This window comes from Trichechus manatus, unplaced genomic scaffold, assembly GCF_000243295.1.
Source record: "Trichechus manatus latirostris isolate Lorelei unplaced genomic scaffold, TriManLat1.0 scaffold00065, whole genome shotgun sequence".
Lineage (NCBI taxonomy): Eukaryota > Metazoa > Chordata > Mammalia > Sirenia > Trichechidae > Trichechus > Trichechus manatus.
Genome location: NW_004444001.1, coordinates 12,930,182 through 12,954,087, shown reverse-complemented (window position 1 = coordinate 12,954,087; position 23,906 = coordinate 12,930,182). Strand labels below are relative to the sequence as shown.

General features: G+C 42.4%; 1 protein-coding gene across 1 annotated transcript in view; it reads left to right on the top strand.

Annotated features, from left to right (window-relative positions):
* The window catches only part of ADGRF5 (adhesion G protein-coupled receptor F5), a 68,652-nt gene extending 53,753 nt beyond the window's left edge, over nucleotides 1-14,899 (top strand). Inside the window, exons 13-20 of the mRNA XM_004379531.2 lie at nucleotides 1,185-1,346; nucleotides 3,447-3,655; nucleotides 6,547-6,726; nucleotides 8,085-9,479; nucleotides 11,042-11,083; nucleotides 11,171-11,230; nucleotides 12,309-12,393; nucleotides 14,403-14,899. Of these exons, the coding sequence (XP_004379588.1) occupies nucleotides 1,185-1,346; nucleotides 3,447-3,655; nucleotides 6,547-6,726; nucleotides 8,085-9,479; nucleotides 11,042-11,083; nucleotides 11,171-11,230; nucleotides 12,309-12,393; nucleotides 14,403-14,482 (2,213 nt within the window). The 3' untranslated portion in view covers nucleotides 14,483-14,899. The remainder of the gene's footprint in view (nucleotides 1-1,184; nucleotides 1,347-3,446; nucleotides 3,656-6,546; nucleotides 6,727-8,084; nucleotides 9,480-11,041; nucleotides 11,084-11,170; nucleotides 11,231-12,308; nucleotides 12,394-14,402) is intronic.
* Nucleotides 14,900-23,906: the final 9,007 nt, after the last annotated feature.

Here is a 23,906-nt window from a genome sequence, read left to right as displayed (position 1 = left end):
GTTAACCAATGTCATAAAACAACATGTGTAGTTCTGTTTCATGAGAAACTATTTGTTCTGTAAGCCTTCACCTGAAGTACAATAAAAAAAAAAAAATGTGTGGACACAGTTTGGAGTCAAGAAAAGTAGCAGTAAATTTTGGCTAGCACACATGCAAATATGGATTTATTCATACCTAAGAACCAGAGGTAAAAAAGTAAATAAATAAAATCACATTAAAAATGATGTGGCAACCAAACACTTCGAGGGACAGAGTAGTAGGAGCTGGGGTCTGGGGACCATGGTTTCAGGGGACATCTAGGTCAATTGGCATAACAAAGTTTATTAAGAAAATGTTCTGCATCCCACTTTGGTGACTGGCGTCTGGGGTCTTAAAAGCTTGCAAGTGGCTATCTAAAATGCATCAGTTAGTCCCAACAAACCTGGAGCAAAGGAGGATGAAGAACACCAAAGACACTAAGAAAATATTAGCCCAAGAGACGAAAAGGCCACATAAACCAGAGACTGCATCAGCCTGAGACCAGAAGAATTAGATGGTGCCCGGCTACCACCAATGACCGCCCTGAAAGGGAACACAACAGGAGAAAAGCGGGGTGCAGAACTCAAATTCATGTAAAAAGACTAGACTTAATGGTCTGACTGAGACTGGAGGAACCCTCGAAGACATGTTCCCCAGACGCTCTGTTAACCCAGAACTAAAACCATTCCCGAAGCCAGCTCTTCAGACAAAGATTAGACTGGACTATAAAACATAAAATAATACTTGTAAAGAGTGTGCTTCTTAGTTCAAGTGATACACCAGACTAAATGGGCAGCACCTGTCCGGAGGCGGGATGAGACGACAGAATGGGATAGGAGCTGGTTGAATGGACACAGGAAATCCAGGGTGGAAAGGGGGAGTGTGCTGTCACATTATAGTGATTGCAACTAGTGTCACATAACAATATGTGTATAAATTTTTGTAGGGGAAATTAACTTGAGCTGTAAACTTTCACCTAAAGCACAAAAAAAAAAAAAAAAAAAGAATGTGGCACATTTATGAGAAAACAAACACACTGAACCAATATGGAGCATAATTAGAAACATACATTTGGACGGGTTTATCCATATAGGACCATCATAACAAAATGTGTGCTTTTGATACTCATCTTGCAACTTGATTCTTTCTATAACTTTTTCTTTAGCAAAAGAAGTTAATGGAAAGCGAGTGTGCTACAAATATAGACACAATTTCACGGCAAACTCAACTCCCTGGTGTCCAAAAAATATTGAAATGTTTTGTCACTTTAAAAATGTTGCCAATAATTCAGTCCGGAGTCCGTCCATGAAGCTTGATCTGGTTTCTGGTAAGGGCATTTTAAATTACTTTAAAGTGAAAAAAAAAATTACTTTAAAGTGTTATAATCCTGGGCAGAAATTCATTTATTCATTCACACTGTCATTCATTCAATAAATAAATATATGCTGAGCATCTTCAACGTGGCGGGCCTTGGGCTAAGCATGGGACATTTAAAAGTAAACAAGCCATGTTCCCCTGCCTCATCCTAGAGGAGAGATGAACATGAAAAGAATGTTATCATACATAGAGTGGCGCATGCTAAAGTAGAGATGTTACAGGCAGCCAGGAGAGGAGGATTCAATTCTGCTGGTGAGATAGGCGGGGAGGAAGTGATCAAGAAATCCTTGAAGATGAAATCATGTTTTTGCTGAGCCTGGGAGGCTCAGTATTTCACTGGGCAGATAGGTGTGGACAGTATCTGTGTGTGGCTGAGACTTTCCCTTGATGTTGCAGCAAAGGAAGGGTGTCTCCACTGCCACTGCGTTCCTGAGACAGGGTTGCATGAAAGGAATGTACCTATAAGGAATAGGCAACAGTCTTTTCCATCTTTTGTCATCACTGAGTTTTTTCAAGGTAAAAGGTCATGATTTGTGGAGCCATTTCTGTAATAATTCATGCTGAAGAGCTCTCCTCAGTAGCAAGAGAGGTAACAAGGGGGTAATTGATCATTCTGGACTTCTGCCACTAGCAATCCTCCAGAAGTCTCCCCAGTCAGGGATCCCTGATATCAGAAGGATCCCATGGCTCTATCACCCAGCTTATTGAAGTGTCCTATATGATTTGTGGTCATTCTAACATGATTGGTAACTGGGTCCTAGATACCAAAGCAGAGAGCAGTTTAGAGTTCCTCTGTCTCTGAGTCACTGTGCTCTGACTCCCTGCAAGGGACTCCAGGTTACCTCATTTTCCCTCCAGCTTAGCCCAGGCGTCAACATGTTCTATTCACTTGTCTTTGTTCTTCTCCTCTTTCTTCATACAATGTCTAATTCTCCTTCCTTTTCCCAGCAAAGCATACTCATTCATTTTAAGATTTTTACACAATGGCTGAGATTTCAATTAATGCTAAATAAAAAAGTCAGTGGGGGTGGGGGTGGGGAGGTGCTGCTCCTTCATCAGAGAGCAAGGGTTTCCTGGAAATCCAGAGACTCTGCAACAAATGTCATTTCCCCATTCAGGTCTGGTCTTGAGTAAAAATGAAATAGAATCATCTTTAAGGGAAGCCAGAAGGAACAAATGGTTAAAGAGATTTCCTGGAATACTCCGATCATTAAACAAACAAACAAACAAAAAAAACCAAACCCATTGCCACTGAGTGGATTCCAACTCATAGCGACCCTATAGGACAGAGTAGAATTGCCCCACAGGGTTTCCTAGGCTGTAATCTTTACAGGAGCAGATTGCCATGTCTTTCTCCACGGCGTGGCTGGTGGATTCAAATCACTGACCTTTTGGGTAGCAGCCAGGTGCTTAACAACTGTGCCACCAGGGCTCCTTCATAGGTACTTGGAATTCCTACTGCTAATAATGTCTATGGGTTGAGGCAGTACCTCTGGGCCTTGGCTGCACATTGGAATCATCTGGGAAACTTAAAAAAATGCAGATTCCTGGATCCCACTGCTAGAGATTCTGATTTGCTTGGGCTATAGTGAGCCTGGATAATACGGGGTAGGGGTGTGGTAGGGGGAAGTTCAAAATCTTCCCAGGTGATTCTAATATGCTAGAGCTGAGAATCCCTGAATTAGGGCATTATGTCCTTAAGGTTCCTGTTACACTGAATGTTTCTCATCCGGGTGGGCACACATTAAACTCTTATCTTCTCTCATGGTTTTGCTTTCCCACAGAACAAAAGAAGATTCCTGGGGACTAAGGGTGGGATAAGACATGGAGAAGATAAATTCTGTTAGGAAAAGCAACTACAGATTAAGGAAGTCAAGTTTGTGTAGAAAGCAGTGACGGGCTTTGGAAAATCAGGGGCAAAATAAAGAAATAGGGACACTTGGAAAAGATCACTGAAAGTACAGAGAAAAAATGAATTCAAATGTCAAAATAGACCATTATCTTTCCTCCTCCTCTCAATTGTCCCTTTATTTCCATGTTTCCAATGCAGGGAGGAACGTCATGTGCCTAGATCCCGTAATAGGTGTTGGGGAGCCTGGGAAAGTCATCCAGAAGCTATGCCAGTTCTCACACATTCCTAGCAGCCCTGACAGTCTCATTGGTGGGGTCATCACTTACAAATGCGAAGGCTGTCAGTGGAAGGTGAAGAGGAATGACTGCATCTCTGCTCCAATAAATAGTCTACTCCGCCTGGCCAAGGTGATCCTTAAACTTTGACTCTGAGTTCCCTGGGGATATCTGAGTTGTCATATTTCCCAACCGTTGGGAAAATGGGCCTTGGGTTGCTTTATGTTGCTGTGAAAGCTCCTCTTATTTGCACATTTCCAAAGAAGATGCAATCCTAGAAATGCTTTAAAATGTTTACATGTACATATGATGGCAACAAAGTCTGTGTTCTACTCTAGGACCAGCCGTATACCTTGACTTAACTTCTCAGTACCTTCTTCTCAATTTCTCCAAGAGAGGGATGGTATGTTTTGAGATCAAACAAATAGCTCTAACCTTTTTAGCACGAGGAACAATATATAAAATAAGGTTCATCAGTGCAAAAAATAAAAAGTTGGGCTTTATACTTTCAGAGGTCTGAGATTCCTCAATCGTTACAGCTGACCAATATTTCTATGAAACGAACTCCCCTGCCTCTCTTGCCTAGAATAGAGGTTACTGCTACATGGCAGGAGAAAATTCCTTTCTTTCCATCAAAAATAATTAAATGTCACATTACACTTCATTTGTTGTACATTAGAGACTCCTAAAATTCCTTGAGCTGCAGTAAATAGATACTGGTGAGGCAACCAGTAGGGTTACAGTGAATGGTGACATCCTCAGACAAATAGTACCAAATCCTCTCACCAATGGAAGAAGAAATGAAGAAAAGAGATGCTATTGATTTTTGTTTTATCTAATTATCTTCTGTCTCCCCTCTGGTCTCTTACTAAATTCACGAAAATACCTAATATGTATAAGGTATTCTTATGGTGCTGACAGGTAAAAACGTAAATCAGAACTTGACCTCTGATTTCATAGATAATATGATCCAGTTGGGTAGATGTACACATTAGCTTTTGGCTAGGATAATCAGGAAATTCTGCTTGAAAAACTTGTCATTTGAGTTGGACCTGGATGGATGAAACACAGGGGATATAAATTATTTTAATTGAGAAAGATAGAAATTATAATTTGAATTCAAAGTTGGGCCCTGATGCCTATTCTAGGTGCCTATTATGGAGCCCTGGTTGTGCAGTGGTTAAGAGCTCGACCGCTGACCAAAAGGTCAGCAGTTCGAATCCACCAGCTGCTCCTTGGAAACCCTATAGGGCAGTTCTACTCTATCTTATAGGGTCACTATGAGTTGGAATCAACTCGATGACAACAGATTTGGTTTTTGGTTTTTTAGACACATTTTCAGTGGATTAGGGCATACTGGTCTATCATGCTTTATTTGATTTATTCATTCAAGGCACATTTACTGAACACCTACTACGTGCCAGATTAACTGACTTGCTCTGTGTTAGACTTTATGGGGTATAAGAAAGATAAAAAGAAATATAACACCTGGTCCATGCTGTTAAGGAGCTTGTAATTGAATTGGAGAGAGATTGAAATTAAAACACAAGACGACGTTAGTAGAAATGTCACAGATGTACAGTATGTTAAATAAAACAAGTACTTTTACATTCAGAGGAAGGAACGCCTCTGGGTTGGAATACTCATCAAAGGCTTTGTGGAGAAGACAGAACGTGAGCTCATTCTTCTATTATAAGCAAGAGTTAAATGGAGTCCTGGGTGGTGACAATGGCTAAAGTATTCGGCTGCTAACTCAAAGGTTAGAGGTTCAAGTCCACCCAGAGGTGCCTCAGAAGAAAGGCCTGATGATCTTCTAAAAAAAATCAGCCAGTGAAAACCCTGTGGAGCACAGTTCTATTCTCACACACATGGGTGGCCATGAGTCTGAATCAACTCGGTGGCAGCTGGAAAAGGAATTAGATAGTTAGAAGACACAGGTACGGTATTTATAGATAGGGTGACTATGTAATTATCATCCAAACCTGGACACTTTTGAAAATAAAAGTGGGGCACTATTAATGATTAGGCTAGGACAGAACTGTTCCAGGTAAACTGGGATAGACAGTTAACCTGATCATCAGCAGACTAAGTAACACGAGAAACAGCAAAGAGTGACAGATATGCCTCCATGCAGACTATCCAAGTGACAATTTTTCTGAACTTTAATCTAGTTCTCTAGCAATCACATTTACCTGTATTCTCTTTTCAATCAGACATCGGGTTGACATACATCTTACTATTCCTCTTCTATGTGTGAGGTCTTAGGTAATATTTCATTCTGAAGAGCAGGCACAGACAGGTAGTTTAAGAGATAAGCAAGTTATTCCAACAAAACATGAGGTGCAACCACAAGCACATGCCAAAGGGACAAAATAGGCAAAGAGTTCAGACGAGAGGATGAGCTAGGTAGGTTACCTTGGAAAGACTTCTCAGGGAAGGAGAGCCTTGGAACTGGGTCTTGTTAGCCAAGCAGCATTTGGCAAGGGGACAGGGGGCGGAGAAGCATTCTAGATGGTCGAGGGCATGAATAAAAACCTAGAGGTGAAAAAGAGCCAGCTGTGTTCTAAGGACAGTAAGTGGACCAGTTTGACTAGAGCAGAAGCTTCAGAGAGGTGAGTAGTAGTAAGTGATGATAATTTGAAAGGTAAAGATCAATTCATCAAGAACTTTGAATTTCTTTATCAAATCTGTATTGAGCATCAGTTATGCACCAGGTGTCAGGCTACTCAAAGGTGAGTGAAACACAGGCAAAAAGGTAGTGGTCTTTCCCTATGGGGATAGGTAAACCGCTGAATAGCAAAGGAGTAACATGTTGTTGTTGTATATATCATGAATATCCTCCTGGTGAGTTAGATGAGGGAGAGATTGGAGAGATCTAGAAAGCTGAAGTGTATGTAATAAGCATTGACAATGGGAATGGAGAAGAAAGGAAACTATGGATGTGAGGTGTCATGGATGGATCAACAGAATTTGATGACTGGACTGATGGGTAAGGTTTTTTATTTTTGCTTTTGTTTCACTAGGCTTTGATCAAGAGCCCCTCTCAGGATGAGAAGCTCCTTACATACCTTCATCATCTATCTGTTAGCACCAGCAATGTGGAACATGAAATCAGCTCATTTCCTGGTAATCTGGGAGCCATTATTAACATCCTTGATTTGCTCTCAATGGTTCCAACCGAAGTGAATTTAAAAATGATGACGGTGAGTTTATCCTGGCAAGAGTTTTGGGCCTCGCCTTTCCAGCCTCAGTACTTAAAGTCAAGAAACATCATTCATCACCATTGCCGCTGCTTCTCGAATTTTTCCAGAGTAATGCAATGCTGTGGCTAGTGCAGCCATATAGTCACATCACATGCTCTGCCAGCTACAGCTTTAGTATTGGAGAATGTTTCCAAAATTTATTTTGGGAACTTAAGATTTCTTTAGTGAATCTCTGCTTTGGTTTCTTCATTAAAATAAAATGAATTTTCATCCGCTTCCAGGAGAGCTAAGGATAAAAAGTTTTCAGAATATGTATGAGGTGGGATTCTCAAAGGTCTAGCACTAAATGTGAGCTTTGAAGTCATCAGAGTTCAGGGAAGAAAGAGAATTCACCCACAATTGTTCAAATAAAGAGGCTTTAATGAAGGGATACTTATAGAGGTGAATCCAGCATTAAAGAACAAACAAGGGGTGATGAGGCACCCAGAGGTCAGCAACATACGGAAGCCATCACTACCTCCAGGACTAAAAGGGAAAGCAGAGGAAATAGTGCTGCTGGAGCCAAGTGAGAGATGAAGGTTTGGAGGAGGGACAACTCAGCAGGAGCTGTAGTCTTGGAAGAGCATAGCTATTGCCAGAGATGCAGTGAGGAGGCTGGGGATGGGGTTGCATAGTGTGAAAATATATTGAACTTGTCTCTCCTCCTACCCTACCATCTCCTGCCAGTGCCTCCCATTGGTAGAACCCTACTAGAGGCCAACTGGCAACCTAATTGGGTAACAGAGCCCAAAGGGGTCATCCTTCAGAAGACAGAACAAGGCAAAGAAGGGCCAGGCACAAAGGGAAAACATGAGCCCAGGTTTGTAGGAGAAACAATCAAATTGTTTGGCCAAAAAGAAAGATGCCTTTGATAACAATCACATAGCTCATTTGATGCTCAGGGTTTGAGATGGTCATTTGAGAGTTCCTCACCCTTGCAGGTAAAATCGCATTTACCAAAAAACCTTTATGGGCTTGAGATTGAAAAAAAAAAAAAAATACTACTAATAAAACATTTGATAAATGTCTCTGCCAGCCTGCTGAATTGCCCTTAGTGAGTAGTGGGGAGTGGTTTCCACTACCACTACTGATAACTATTTAAAGCCTCATAGGTTTAGGGATCCATCCTTTGCCAATTCCCTGCCATAAGAAGACAGGTCACAGAGCCCCACGGTCTGCAATGCCTCATCTTCCTCTCTGCTTCCTTCCTCTTTCCCAATCAACCAGTTTCCAGTAAGATACTTTTTTTTTTTTTTTTTTTGCTTCTTTTATGATTGAAAGAATTTGGTTGGTTTGATCCCATGCCATCTCAATTGCAGCACATTCTCTCTACGGTTAATGTCATTCTTGGAAAGCCCACCCTGAGTACCTGGAAGATTTTACAACAGCAACAGACCAATGAGAGTTCACGGCTACTGGATTCAATGGAGAGGTTTTCCCGGGCTTTACAGTCAGAAGATAGCACTGATTTGTCCATCTCCCACACTAATGTGCAGATGAGGGGCATAGTCATCAAAACTGGCAACCCAAAAGACTACAGACAGAGCTTTGTTTTCTCAGACACGGACCTCTGGGGCAACGTGGTCATTGATCAGTCCCAGCTGGAAAGCTTGCAGCCAGATTCATCTATTGTCACGGTGGCTTTCCCAACTCTCAAAACCATTCTTGCTCAGGACATTCAGGCAGAGAATTTTGCAAAGAGCTTAGTAATGACAACCACTGTCAGTGACCATATCACCCTGCCATTCAGGATTTCAATGACTTTTAAGAACAACAATCCTTCAGGCAGGGTACCACGATGTGTCTTCTGGAACTTCAACCTCGCCAATCACACAGGGGGGTGGGACAGTGATGGGTGCTATGTTAAAGAAGTAGATGGGGACAGTGTCTCCTGTACCTGTGACCACCTAACATCATTCTCCATACTCATGTCCCCTGACTCCCCAGACCCTAGTTCTCTCCTGAAAATACTACTGGATATCATTTCTTACATTGGGTTGGGCTTTTCCATCTTGAGCTTAGCAGCCTGTCTGGTGGTGGAAGCTGTGGTCTGGAAATCAGTGACCAAGAACCGGACATCCTATATGCGCCACATCTGCATCGTGAACATTGCCACCTCCCTTCTAGTTGCTGACATCTGGTTCATTGTGGCTGCCGCCATCCATGACCATCACTATCCACTCAACGAAACTGCCTGTGTGGCTGCCACCTTCTTCGTTCACTTCTTCTACCTCAGTGTCTTCTTCTGGATGCTGACACTGGGCCTCATGCTCTTCTACCGTCTGGTTTTCATCCTGCATGATGCAAGCAAGTCCGTCCAGAAAGCCATTGCTTTCTCTCTCGGCTATGGCTGCCCCCTTGTCATATCAGTCATCACAGTGGGGGCCACCCAGCCACAGGAAGTCTACACGAGGAAGAATGCCTGTTGGCTCAACTGGGAGGACACCAAGGCCCTGCTGGCTTTCGTCATCCCAGCACTGATCATTGTGGTGGTGAACGTGACCATCACAGTGGTAGTCATCACCAAGATCCTGAGGCCTTCCATCGGAGACAAGCCAAGCAAGCAGGAGAAGAGCAGCCTGTTTCAGATCAGCAAGAGCATTGGGGTCCTCACGCCACTCCTGGGGCTCACCTGGGGCTTTGGTCTTTCCACCGTGTTCCAGGGGAGCAATGCTGTGTTCCATATCGTGTTTACCCTCCTCAATGCCTTCCAGGTAAGTTCTGAGTGCAGGGCTCTCAGGAAGTATCTATTCTGGTGGGACAAATCAAAGGTAGAAACACAAACAGGAGTAGGAATGAGGAAGGATTTTAGTCCAGAGGAGGCCTTAGCCCCAAAGAGCAGTAATTACAAGAACTCGATGAGATAGAAAGGACGCATTCCTCTGCCCCCATAAACGTTCATACCTTTTATCACCAGCATTATAATCTAGTTGCACGTTCAACTCTCTTCTAAATGTCCTGGCAAGGTTCCTAACAATATAGGCAAGAAGAAAGGCTCTTCCCTACCCTGGATTTTGCTATTTAGCCAACATTATCTTGAAGCGGTTTATTATTGCCTAAATGAAAATATCACTATTAAACCAAGTAATCTCTCCAGTTAATTTCCATAAGTGTTCAATGATCTCCGTCTTTGTGAGCACAGGGATCACATCTGTCTTGTTCATAACTATATCCCTAAAACCAGTTGCCATCGAGTTGACTCCGACTCATGATAACCCCATTTGTGTCCAAGTAGAACTGTGTGCCAAAGGGTTTTCAACAGCTGATTTTTCAGAAGTAGATCACCAGGACTTTCTTTTGAAGTGCCTCTGGGTCCACTCAAACCTCCAACCCTTCTGTTAGCAGCCGAGCTCATTAACCATTGTACCACCTTGCCTAATAAACACTTTGGCTCAAAGTAGGTACTCAATAACCATTTAGTGGATGAAATGAATACTCTGTACTACATAGTAGGTTGTCTAGAAACATTTGCTGATGAATAAAATAATAACTGCTCTATATAAACCAGACATTCTGCTAGATATGCAAAAATGAAAAAGACATCATTTCTGCTCTCTTGCAGCATATAACAAATTATAATGCAAGCCAGATTGTTATAAGGGCTGTAACAGACGTACAGACAACAAGCCTTTGGAGCACATGGAAGGGAGTGATTAAAGCTGATTCACCCAGTGGTGGGGTGGTAAGGATAGGCAAAGCTGGCCAAGCATGGAGGGCCCTGTGAGCTGGTAAAGAGGCAGGGGGTCTGGAGGGGAAGTTGAAACATTGCCCCTTGGACACTTGTGCCAAGACCATGCAAACCTTAACTTCTGTTGCTGTGCCTGTGACTGCGAGCTATAAGACTCATACCTCATTACCTTCATAATATGGCCTGGTTGGAAGAGACTGATTATCCCATCCCAGGCCCTGAGTCCTCCTCATAACCACGTGAGGGATAATGTAGATGCAAGTATGGTTAGTACCATAACCAGCAGGACCTCCGGTTCAAAACTGGGGGGAAGTAGGGATAAAATATCTTTTATGACATTATAGCAATTAAGGTCCCTTGGTGTGGACCTACTGCATCCCTTTTAACATTATCATGTACTAGGCTTGTTCCATAAACTCAGATGGGGAAAGAGGTAGTACCAGTTCAATTCCAGGTTAATAATGCTTCCTATTTTGTTGGACAATAGCATATATAATGAATATTACATATGTATTATATATATATATTTATTTATTGCTGGATTATAGAATGTAATTAAAATGCATTTCTTCCCAATCCTTTACCCAGGGATTATTCATTTTACTGTTTGGATGCCTCTGGGATCAAAAGGTAAGAACAATGACAATTTCATGCTGCTAGAAATTTATGGTACTTATGGTGCGTTGAACTGACAGTTTCTTCTTTTAAACAATGCAGGTACAGGAAGCTTTGCTGAATAAGTTTTCACTGTCGAGATGGTCTTCACAGCACTCAAAGGTAAACCTTACCTCTGTGGCAAATTTCCATCTTGTGTCGTAGAGTATTCCACTAATACAATGAAATAGAGGGTACTAAATATTTGTCTCAGGATTTTGATCATTGGGGTTAAATATATTGCATCCACAAACCCCTTTTCCTCCACAACTACTTTTAGCATAGATTATTCAGTTATTTTTGTTCTTGCCTCATTCTTCCTGTTAAACATAGCCGTGGTGCTATCATTAAGATGCTATCCTCACTTCTTCAAATAGGGATTTGAATAGCACAGATGACATAGACTGAAGGTTAAATTCAAACTTCCAATGATAAAAAAGAATTCAAAGCATTAAAGAAAACAATTTGAGGAATAGTGGTCAGTAGGATTTTTCTATAGTTCATTTTGGAAAATACCTTACCTTATCGCGTATGTATCAGAGTAGAACTGTGATCCATAGGGTTATCAATGGCTGATTTTTCAGAAGTAGATTGCCAGGCCTTTCTTCCAAGGTACCTCTGGGTGGACTCAAACCTCCAGCGCTTTGGTTAGCAGCCAAGTGCATTAATCATTTGCACCACCCAGGGGCTCCAGAAAATAAATATTACACTTGAATATATTTGACTATCTTTTGCACGTCACAAGATACTAGAAACCTATAAACCAGTAAAACATGTATTTTAAAGTTATTTACCTAATATTAGTGATGAGATTCGAGTATCTCAGTGTGGCTCTCCGGCTTGATTTGTTTGAGGTTGAAATTCAGGCTCATCCAGGCCATCTAAGGGAGTGGGATTAGAGAGGCAGGCAGTGACCACTAGAGGGCAGCAGTCAGAATCGACTCAAGGGCAACGAGTTTTTTTTTTTTTTAGTTTGGACATTGGCCTAGGAGCCCTGGTGGCATAGTGGTTAAGAGTTTGGCTGTTAACCAAAAGGTCAGTAGTTTGAATCCACCGGCCGCTCCTGGGAGATTCTACCGGGCAGTTCTACTCTGTCCTATAGGGTGGCTGTGAGTGGGAATCAGCCCAACGGCAACAGATTTGGTTTGTTGGTCTAACAAATTTGTTCTTCGTAATTGTCTTTTTTCTCTCTCTCTTCTAGTCAACATCCCTAGGTTCATCCACACCTGTATTTTCTATGAGTTCTCCAATATCAAGAAGATTTAACAATTTGTTTGGTAAAACAGGTATGTAGCAACCTCTAGGTGCCCCTTGATTGACCAGAATAAGCTTGCTCTGATGTAGGACACTGAAGTCCTTCACTTTCCATCCCAGCTCTACCCTCCCACGTCGTCCCCCCCACCCCCACGCACATACCCCTCATAGGTTTGCCTGCAATGACCTCATCTGGGAAGAGGTTATATATGGGAACTTGCTTCATTTTCCCAAACCACCAGTAGGCTGGTACAGAGGGCAACTGTTTTCCATGGGCAACCAATAATAACTCATGAAGAATAAGATTTGGAGAATCTAGACAAGCCTTTTAAGAGCTACCTTTCAAAACTGCATCAGTCATGAAAATTAGAACCTTAAATTGCTGGCCTTGTCAAGCATAGAGTTCTTTTCTTACTCATGTTAAATTGAAATAGGTAGGTACCATTTCTGGGTCATGGTGCAGCAAAGAATTTACTTAGAAAATCCTACTACAGGATCCCATGCTGTGGGTTTCTCTTCCTTTTTGGAATGTGTTTGTTTTTTCACATTGATATTTATAACACTGTGCCTGGATATATGAGGGTTTGTCCTAAATCACTTTTCTGTTAGAAACACATACAGTTCAAATTTCCACCTTGGAAGTAGGAGATAAATAGTATCAATGACTTTGGGCAATGGGTGTCGGCTATTCTGGTAAATTGAAATGCCCACCCCATGCCACCATCTCCCCAGGAAAATAAGCACCAGAATTCCTTCCAGCCTCTTGAAACTGAGCAGGTCTCGCAAATGCAGAGTCTAGAAATATGTCAATATTCCAGACCAAGACCTTTCATATGAAAGTAAGCTTTGAGAATACCCATGAATTGCTAAAACTCTGGAGAATTTGGTATTGTCTGCATTCATTTAATGAATGAGTCATGGGACCGGAGGACCCTCACTTTTGATTTTGAAAGTCACGGATTCTATCTGTTGTGAAATGATCAAATATTCAGGGTGTATTAGAACTAGATTACCCTCTGCCAACACTCATCTGCCATTTGCATGAAAGTGCAAATAACGAAAACTCTATGAAATAATTCTACAGAATCAAAATTATGCAATATGTAAGGCTAAACAAATGTGTTCCTGGTTTCTGAATCAGTCAGATAAATGTTGGAGTGGGGGCTCTGTTCCTGAAATCAGCTGGGTATCAGAGCCTAAGATAGTTGGTCATTGTCATTTGACAGCTTTTCGAGGATCACTGATGCAGTCTCCACTTTGGCCCATTTGAGGGCTCCATAATCACTGTAACTTTGGTTTGTGTTGTTGGCAGCCCCAAAGACCCCTTCCAGGCAATGACGGAAACCTTGTTAGCTGTGGCAGTTCACGAATCTGATGGTAGGGTAGGCACTGTGTCCTTCCCCTTGTCCAATGCACACTCCCCATTCTCCCTCGACACTCAGCCCCCCCAACCCCCCCACCTCCGCCTTTGTGCTGACGTAAGCCTGTGCCATTGCTCAGATGCTGCCCTCCCTGCTGCACTGGCTGTCAGCACTTTTGGTGTCATCCCTTGACTTCTGCTTCTTTTCTGGTCCTACCTTCCTTCCCCTGTGATTTTCTCTTTTCTTCTCTTTTCCTCCCTCTTTACAAACCCTCACCTTTCAGCTTAGCCTCCAGACCTCTCCCAAGAGCTTCCCAAGTCACCATAGCCCAAGGGGACCAGGGAGGTTCCTCATGTGGGTGTTCCCAGCCCATGCATGTGGTGGCATGTGGAGTAGCTGCCCACGTTGAGATCTTCCTTCCTTTATAGAAATCTGGCTGCTGGTGTGATGTGAAGTAGTTAGTGCTTGTCAGCTGCAACGCATGCTTGAAAACAACAGCCTTGTTTGTTCTCCAGCACTTCTGGGACGTGGGAAGCAGTCAGGCATGAGTTTATTTCCAGGCTTGGCCGAGCTTACCTGGCTCCTGCGCCGGAGCTCGCTACTGGACCACTAGAAGATGTTCACGTGCTGGTGGTCAAGAAGGCTTGTCTTTAAGGCTGGGCTGTGGCTCTGTTTTGCAGGAACGTACAATGTGTCCACCCCAGAAACAACCAGCTCATCCCTGGAAAACTCATCCAGCGCTTACTCATTGCTCAACTAAGAACAGGAAAATCCAACCTATGTGACCTCTTGAGAACAGTGGATGTGCTCAGAAAGAAGAGATTCTTTCAAAGTTATGGGTAAAATGTTTGCTCGGCAGGCTTTTGGGAGCAGATGCTGAAAAGACTTTTTCATTAAGGAAGAGGCTTTTTTTTTTTTTTGTAAAGACAGACTAGAAGTAATTTTTATGTTTATTTTTGCTTCCCTCCCCTCTCGTGTGATACCAAATGTGTATAGTATTTAAGTGAAACTCAAGTCCAGCCCAGCTTCTCTGTCTATATTGTAAAATAGAATTTCGAAGAGATATTTTCACTTTTCACATGTTGGGCACAAAGATAAGCTTCCATTAAAATAATAAGTAAAATGTTAAAGTACCTAGGAAAGTACTCTAATGAATTCTATTTAGAAGGAAGAAAGGGAAGATGAAAAAAAGAAAAAAATAAGGAAAAACAACATTACGGACCACATGTTAAGATTTCTAGGTTAATGATCTAATATAACTACTCAAATACTGCAACATTAAGAATAGAAAATGGCTCAAAAATGGAAACTGAAAGAAAGCCACAGGAAAAGTTTGGCATTTTCCTAGCCAACAGAAAAAAATAAAAGGCAATGGAGCAAATTGAGAGGAAATTACATTATCAGGATACTTCAATGGATAATAATATCTACAAGAAATGCACAGAAAGAAACACAATTTCCCTGATGTTAAACGCATACTATCTACTTTTGTATGTTTAAGGTTTGCGCTAAGTGGAATGAATCTGCAGAGAAAGTGGAATAAAGATACTTTATTTGATTCAAGCAGAAACAAGCTACCAATAAAAGTTTCTATAACCGGTAAACCATTTGCCATCAAATGGACCCCAACTCACGGGAACCCTATGTGTGACAGAGTAGAACTGTGCTCCATAGAGTTTTCAATGGCTGATTTTTTTGGAAGTAGGTTGCCAGATCTTTCTTCTTAGGTGCCTCTGGGTAGACTCAAACTTTCAGCCTTTTGGTTGGCAGCCAGCGCGTTAACCATTTGCACTACCCAGGGACTCCAAATTTTCTATAGTTTATCAGAAAAGTCATATACTTTAGTTTGTTTCATATTTTGAAAATAAAAATATGTATTTTTGATACTTATTAATTGCCAAATTTGATATATTGCACTGAAAACAGACCCCGAATTCTCATATATTTAACAGCTTTAACCAGGTACTTCTCTGTGCATTATAAAATAGATTTTAATAATCTTGTAGCATTGTATACTGTAATTGTCGTTGTTACTGTTATTGTTACTGTGGATTGAATGGCCCTTGGTGTGTTGTATAGCTCACTATGTATTCTCTCTTTCAGTCCTTAAGTTGCCAGACCAATATACATTAAGATTTTCCTATGGTCTAATTTGTGTTATTTCCAACCACTTGGAATGCTCCCAGAGAGTTTTACAGCTGGGGATTCCATGCTTCTAATGACACTTGAACTTAGGAACAGATGGCAGTGCTTTTCCCAAGAAACTGATTGTTTGCGAATTGTGTGTGTGCATTCCATATGAAAATTACAAGTATTTTTTACAATTGCATCCAGATTAAAGCTAAACTAGGTGCTGTAGATACAGCTACCTTACATTCCCAATCAAAGTCTGATCCCAAGGGAAAAATAAGACAATAAACAATGTGGGTCTGCTTGGGAGCAGTCTGGGCTGTGTGGTCTTGATAAGGACTGAGAACATAAAGGGGCCTAGGCTTTAAGAAAATGGAACCAAAGAATTTGAGATTCCACAAGCATGTATTGAGGTTCGAAGAGTTTTTTAATATGCTAACTCTTTAAAAATTTCTTTCTTGTATTTTTTATTTTACATTATATTTCCTCTTCTCTTTTATTCATGGGGAGGGAGAGGAATAGGGTGTAAGTGGGATAGATAGGAGTCTTAATAATGGTTAAAGCAGATGAACTCCTTATTTCTACACATTCGAAAAATGATGTAGACATTTACTCCCACATTTGTCTAAGAATTGTCACATCACTTTCCCAGCTGAAGAGTGTATTATTTAAAGTCCCTGCAGGAAATAAGTCTTAGTCTATGAGTTGCAGACCAAGTTCACCAGGGAATTATCAGCCTTGGGTGGAGCTCAGTATCAAAAAGACAGAGGTAAGGGTTAGGTTGGGAGATCAACTGAATTGGAAGTAGATACTAGGGAAAAAATGATTATCTGATGTGGAATTGGATTTGGTTTCTGGAGTTATATCAGGGAGAACTGAGCCAGGTTTACAGCACGATGTTAGCCTGGCCATCTTGACATGATCAGTCAGGGAGCACTCCAGAGAAGGCAGTGGTTCTTGTACTGAAAAATGCAAAGCAATAAGACACACTGAGCTTCCACCAATTTCAATCCCTTGGGAATCATTCTGGTTGGTATTGTGAAGGGGAACCTCCATCAAATGAAAATTCCATAGGATGCAGACCTGGACCTCTGCCCACATCCATCAACCAAGTGGCGGTTGGCGTATCCCCACCATACACACGTGCACACACACACCGACAAGCATGTGCCTCCAACTTGCAAGCCACGGCACTAGATCCAATTTCAGAAAAACCATGAAAACAAAAAATTGGAGAAATACTTGCTGATTTTCTGATCGAATGCAAGATACATAATTCAACCACTGTGCTTTCCCAAGAAGATCTTAAAATAAGCAGTAGAATTCAAAACCGTAAGAGAAAACAGTAGTCCATGATTCTGTAAATTGCATGAAAGCAGGAGCCTCACTTGGCCCTGGGGTCATCAATCCTCAATCAGCAAGGATTGCAAGGTTACTAGTAGCAGATTTCCGAGGGAAGGAGGAAGATTTTGTTCTGATATGGGTGCAAAGTGAGAAGTGTGGAGTTCCCTTGTAAAGGGTTCAGTGATTCCCCATGTGTTCGACATCTCTCAGTGAGTGAAGTTGGTTCTGTGTGCCCAAATATTCTTCCCTTAAGGGAACTTCCATTAAACCAGTTTTCTTGCACAGGGGACCTGTGCAAGTGCCTCAGAGGTTGTGAGATTGAGCGTTCACAAAAGAGCAATTAATATAAACTACAGAAATATTCTCTGGGAATATTATAAATCCAGGGTGACACATCTAAGTCTGTCATCTCTTGAATGAGTCATGTATCTGCCATCTTCATACACATTTCTTATTGGTTATACAGGGAAAGAGGTAAATCAAGGTCCATGGGGTTTTCAGGATGTAGGTGCTCTGAAAGAAACACTGGGTGAAGTCATAGCTTTTTGTTGTTTGTATAGGGAATGTCAGAGAGGTCAGTGTTGGAAGGTTGCAGAAAAAAAAGAAAAAGTTGCATGGAGATGGGAAAGATTATAGCAACCAATAAGTGCAGATGGGAGGTGGAGGGAGTTATTCTGAGATGCATGGAGCAGAAAGTCACAGTTATTTGTGAAGACAAAAGGAAATGGGAGTGGTCCTAGAAATACGATGTGGGTGAAATGGATTTTATTTGTAGCAGGTGATGCTAATGTCTGCATCCCAAAGAGAAAGCCTGGTGACCCAAGCCAACAGAAGTCTGTTTCCGATGTGGCCAAAACAAAGGGGAGGTTTAGAGTGGATATACCTTTCCTATGTATTTTTTTTAAAAGGTAGCAGGAAATAGTGTCCTACTATTTCAAAGAAGATGTTGATTTTGAAATTAGATGCTGTAGACTTCTAAAATTATGACTTGGATTTTAAATCCTGTCTTAACAGTATACCAGCATACAGCTATGTTTCCTTTCCATACTTATAACAATAAACTGTCTAATGAGATCTTGTGAAGCTTTCTTTATATAAATTGTATGATTTTTTGCGGTATGCTACTGCTGCTCTATCAGGCTTCCCCACATCAACCAGAATTTAACTCCATTCTCCAAACAGTGAATGATCCCTTCCATTTTCCAGGCATAGGAGGGTGCCGGAAGCTCACAGCCAAGCTCAGCTGGTTAAAAGGCTCTTTCCTCACACCATCCACATTCCCACTCAGCATGCGGTGATTCAGCAGTTTACAGAGAGTTTAACAATGGTCCTTGAAGTAAAGCTATCAGAACATGCCTGTGAAACAAAATAAATAAAGGTCTGTCCTGACGTTGGTGTGTGGCTTGGTTGAAATTTCCTTTGACAGGTGAAAATAGAGGTCCATTAATTCTTTTAGTAGCAGATACTATGTATTTGCAATGTGATCCTATATTTACTATATTAGTTTTCCCTTGCTGTGTAACATATTATCACAAACTTAGTAGCTGAAAACAACACTCGTTTGTTATCTCACAGTTTCTGTAGGTCAGAAGTCTGGGCACGGTTAACCAAAAAATAAACCAAACCCACTGTTGTTGAGTTGATTCCGACTCATAGCGACCCTACAGGACAGAGTAGAACTGGCCCATAGATTTCCCAAGGTGGTAATCCTTATGGAAGCAGACTGCCACATCTTTCTCCCACAGAGCAGCTGGTGGGTTTGAGCTGCCAACCTTTCTGTTAGCAGTCGAGTGCTTAACCATTGCGCCACCAGGGCTCCCTGGGCACAGCTAGCTGGGTTCAATGCTCAGGGTCTCACCAGGCTGAAATCAAGGTATTGATCAGACTGTGGTCTTACCTGAGGATTTGGGTCATCTTTCATTAATTGTGCTTGTCGGACTGAGGACCTCAACTCTTAGAGACTACTGCCATTTTAAGCCATCTGATCCTTTCCACAACATGGCAAATTGCTTCCTTAAGGCCAACAGGAGAGCATCTCTGCTGCTTCGTATGTCTCTGACTTCTTCCGTCTCTGACCTCTAAACCTTCTTTTGAAAGGCTCACCTGATTAGGTCTGGATCACTCCAGATAATCTCCCTTGTGATTAAATCAAAGTCAATTGATTGAGGACGTTAATTATATCTGCAGAGTTTCTTTACCTTTGCCATATGATGTAATCTGACAAAGGGCGAGACATCCCATCATACTCACTGATCCTACGGAAACCCTGGTGGTGTAGTGGTTAAGTGCTATGGCTGCTAACCAACAGGTTGGCAGTTCAAATCCACCAGGCTCTCCTTGGAAACTCTATGGGGCAGTTCTACTCTATCCTAGAGAGTCACTATGAGTTGGAATCCACTCGACGGCAATGGGGTTTTTTTTTGTTTGTTTTTTTGTTTTTTTTATATCCACACTCAAGGACAGGATTAGTCTGGGTGTCTCATCAAATTGTTTAAAAAACAAAACAAATTAAGGGCCATCACTGCTCTGCAGAATCTGTATGAGGTGTTAGCTGTGGAGACGTGACCTGCGAATGTTTCCCTGTGCCTACTAGTAATCACTTAGAAGGGTCTCTGGCAGCATTAGTAATACAGCTGCTGTGCTGCAAATATCTCTGTGCTATCCTGTCTGCTGAATATGCAAACATGAGAAAAGTCACTTTTCCCAAGAAGATGGCCTTCAGCTGTGTTGAAATTCAAGGAAAAGACAATATTTGGAAAATCCTGACTGTTGAGTTGAACAGAGGAGGCAACCTCAGAGGCTGATAACCTTTCCACACACGGTGTGTGTCTGGTATATCAGGTAAAGTGACAGGCCAACCGACAGAGGCCTGAGCACACAAGTGACAGCCAGGCCTCTAAGCTTTTGTATTCCTGACCTTCCAATCCTTAAAAAATAAAGTCCAAATGCCCCATGCTGGGGGCTTCACATCCTTCAACCCTCCCCAGGAAATGCTGCCACCTGTGGCCTGCATTCTGCACCCCATCCTGGGAACATCTGCATGTTTCATCAAACCCAGGGATATCTCAGGAGATTACCCCTCTGCCGCCATATGCTTGCCTAGGTCACAGTAGCTTGTCTGGAGTGCGTTTTCTGCTCATTTTGGCTGATTTCTTTCTTTGTAAGATAATGTATGCATCATTCAGAAGGAAGACACTTATCTTTGTGTTTTGAAGGCACATCCCTCCACCCCCGGCTTTATGAAGTTTATACTTCATTCATATAAATAGGAAGAAAGCATGTTTCCTATAATTTTGGGGGTAAAAATTGGACATTTTCTAAACACCTTTCGAGTGGGACTGCCCAGTAGAACTACAATGTGAGCCACGTATGTATTTCAAATTCTCCAGTAGTCACATTAAAGAAAGTAAATGAGTGAAATTCATTTCCAAACTATATTTTATACAACCCAATATATCCAAAATATTGTCACGTCAACGTGTAAGCAACATAAAAGATTAATGAAACATTTTATTTTTTGCAAATAAGAAATTTTTAATTAGTCAAGTTAACTATTCCTTTGAAAGGCAGAGGGAGACTGACTACGGGGAAGCTATCGCGGGCTTTGTTGACCACAGAGCAGGTCTTATTGAGACTCCAGGCGGAGTTCTAGGCCTTAGACATGTAGGGTGTCATCAGGAGGATCAGGAAGGGCAGGGCACAGTTCATCAGGTACCTATGAGAAGGTGAGGTAGTGCTGGAAAAATCACCTACTTTGAAGATTTCCCTCAGGCTAATCCCATGTGTGACAAGATGACTTTTCTTACAAGGCCCCAAGGCACATATGCAGGTGGACTGACTTTTAAAAATGTCGCCTAAAGACATGCCTTCAAACTGAACTTCCATGCTTCCCAGAAGAGTCTAGCCTCTTTTCACTTCCTCAGAATGCTGAGTCATCTCAGAATGCTGAGTCATCAGGCATGACTCAGCATCCTAGTACATACAGCCCAGTGGGCACATATTGGACCCCTGTTGCCCAGTGGTGTGGGAAGGACTCTCAAAGGCTCGGGCCTGTCCCATAACTCTAGGTATCTCCAGGACAGGACCCCTTTGAAGACAGGGGCATCCCCTGGAGATTGCTCCAGGATGGAACTTCAGAGCTCTTCAAGTCAGGCCTGAAGACCCAATGGTCCCAGAGGAAGACGGGGAAGAGGAAAGCTTCATGATTGTGATTAGTGGATTCCTGGGGGAAGCCTGGTCTGAGAAATGCCTCCCCAGCATCAAATTGGGTCCACATGGCAGACTCCCAAGTGCCCCATTCCTCCGGAGGAGGCCAGTAGCCGCACGATCCAAACACCAACCAGCCTCTCTGGAGGCTCACATCAAATCTTCTGTCTTCTCTTCAGGTTCCAGGCAACATGCCAAAGTAGGAGAATAGAACTGGCTCTGTGTCAGGCCGTGACTTATCCAGCCTCTCTTTTTGTTCCCATCACTGGTGCCAAAGAGGTGTGGTAGCCATGAAGCACCTGGCTACTTCCCATTTACCAGCCTCAGAAAGTTAGGGTTCTAACCACACTCCAATTTGCCTCATGTCCTGTTTGCATGCAGGTGTCCTATGAAGAAAGATATCTGTATTTATCCTCTAGCACATTCTAGAGAGGAAACAAGTTTCATAGGTTTTTGACTCTCATGAATATGGAGGGGACAGTGGAAGAAAAGATGAAAATGGGCACAATTACTGAAATACATCTTGTGCCCAGTATAAAAACCATCTGTCATTGAGTTGATTCCAACTCATAGTGACCCTATAGGACAGAGTGGAACTGCCCCATAAGGTTTCCAAGGGGCAGCTGGTTGATTTGAACTGCTGGCCTTTTGGTTAGCAGCCAAATGCTCAACCACTGCATCACCAGGCATTCTATGCCAGACACCTGTTATTTACCTCTAAGTACCATTTTCATGTGCTAGGGGTTGGCGTGGGGGCTTGGTCATAGTGTCCTACAATTTAGATACAGTCATTCTGTCTTTTTTTCTTTTTTTAGTTTTATTGTGCTTTCAGTGAAAGTTTACAGCACAAATTAGTTTCTCAATCAAAAATTTATACACAAATTGTTTTGTGATATTGGTTGCAATCCCTGCAATGTGTCAGCACTCTCCCCCTTTCCTGTTACCCAGGGTTCCCCGTGTCCATTTGTCCAGTTTTCCTGTCCCTTCGTGCCTTCTCCTTTGCTCTTGGGCAGGTGTTGCCCACTTGGTCTCATATATCTGATTGAACTAAGAAGCACGTTCCTCACGTATGTTATTGTTTGTTTTACAGGCCTGTCTAATGTTGGGCGGGAAGGTGGACTTTGGGAGTGGCTTCAGTTCTGGGTTAGCAGGGTGTCCGGTGGCCATACTGCCTAATTTTTTAAAATGATTCTTTCCCTTCCACCCATAACCTTTGTGATCAAAGGGTTAACCAGTGCTCATTCCATGTCCCTGGGCATAAATGGAACATGGGTCGGGAACACGTGAGCCCTTTAGCACACCAGTGTGTTGATTCTTTGATGCTGAGCCAAGTTACAAATGAAATATTCTGGTGATTATTAGACACTAAACAGAACAAACCCAGGAACCCAGAAAAAAAGGCTTTTTCTCAGCATAAGAGGCAACAGGAACTGGCTGGGTGAGTCATAGTGAGATTGCTGTCACAGCCCACTAACAACAAAATCCAAGAATGACTTTGGGCCCTGCCTTTTTTGGAACCAATTTTCAGTTGGTACCATCAGCTATCCTGCATCCTACCAATCACCCCCAGTAGTGGTGGGAAGAGGTGTTTGATTTTGATTAACCAAGGAAAATTGTACATGCATTTATTGTTTATCTGGAATAGTGAGCGTTTTCCCATGCCCCGGAGGAGCTGTCTCACAGCTGTCAGAGGCAGAAACCAAAGCAACTCTGACAGAAATCTCCAGCTGTGTTAATGAGTGACAGCTGGCCTCCTGGGTCCCTGTCTCTTCAACAGCCCGCCCGCTTCTCCTGAAGCTTGATCGCCACCTGGTGGACATCAAGAGGAGGTGCCTTCTCTGTAATCCACTCTGTGGCGGTCGTTGCTGTTAGGTGCTGTTGAGTTGGTTAGGACTCATAGCGACCCTATAGGACAGCGTGGAACTGCCCCATAGGGTTTCCAAGGAGTGGCTGGTGGATTTGAACCCATTTTGGTTAGCAGCCATAGCTCTTAACTGCTGTGTCAGCAGGGCTCCCCACTTTATGGTAGGACACCAAAACCAGTTGTTGACCCATGAAGACCACATGTGTGTCAGAGTATAACTATGTTCCATAGGGTTTTCAATGGCTGATTTTTCAGAAGTAGATCACCAGGTCTTTCTTCCTAGGAGCCTCTAGGTAGACTCAAACCTCCAACCTTTTGGTTAGCAGCTGAGCGTGTTAACCATTTGTTGTATCCAGAACATCAAAGAGGTCCAGTTTTAGGCTTGTGAATGACTTCCCTGTTGGGGCAAAGTGAGAAGTAATTTGGGGAATATGAACAGAACAAAGATGGAACAAAACCTATTGCATGATAGAAACCAGGAATGAAAGAATCACTGTCACTCCCCACCCTCTAACACTTTAATATTATGATCCTTGGGGAGAAAAGGAAGTCAGGAAGGAAGGTAGGGGAGGTGGAGCATAAAGTTCCATTCACATAGTTTCAGTGTTCATAGTGGATTTACAACGGGTATATATTTCTG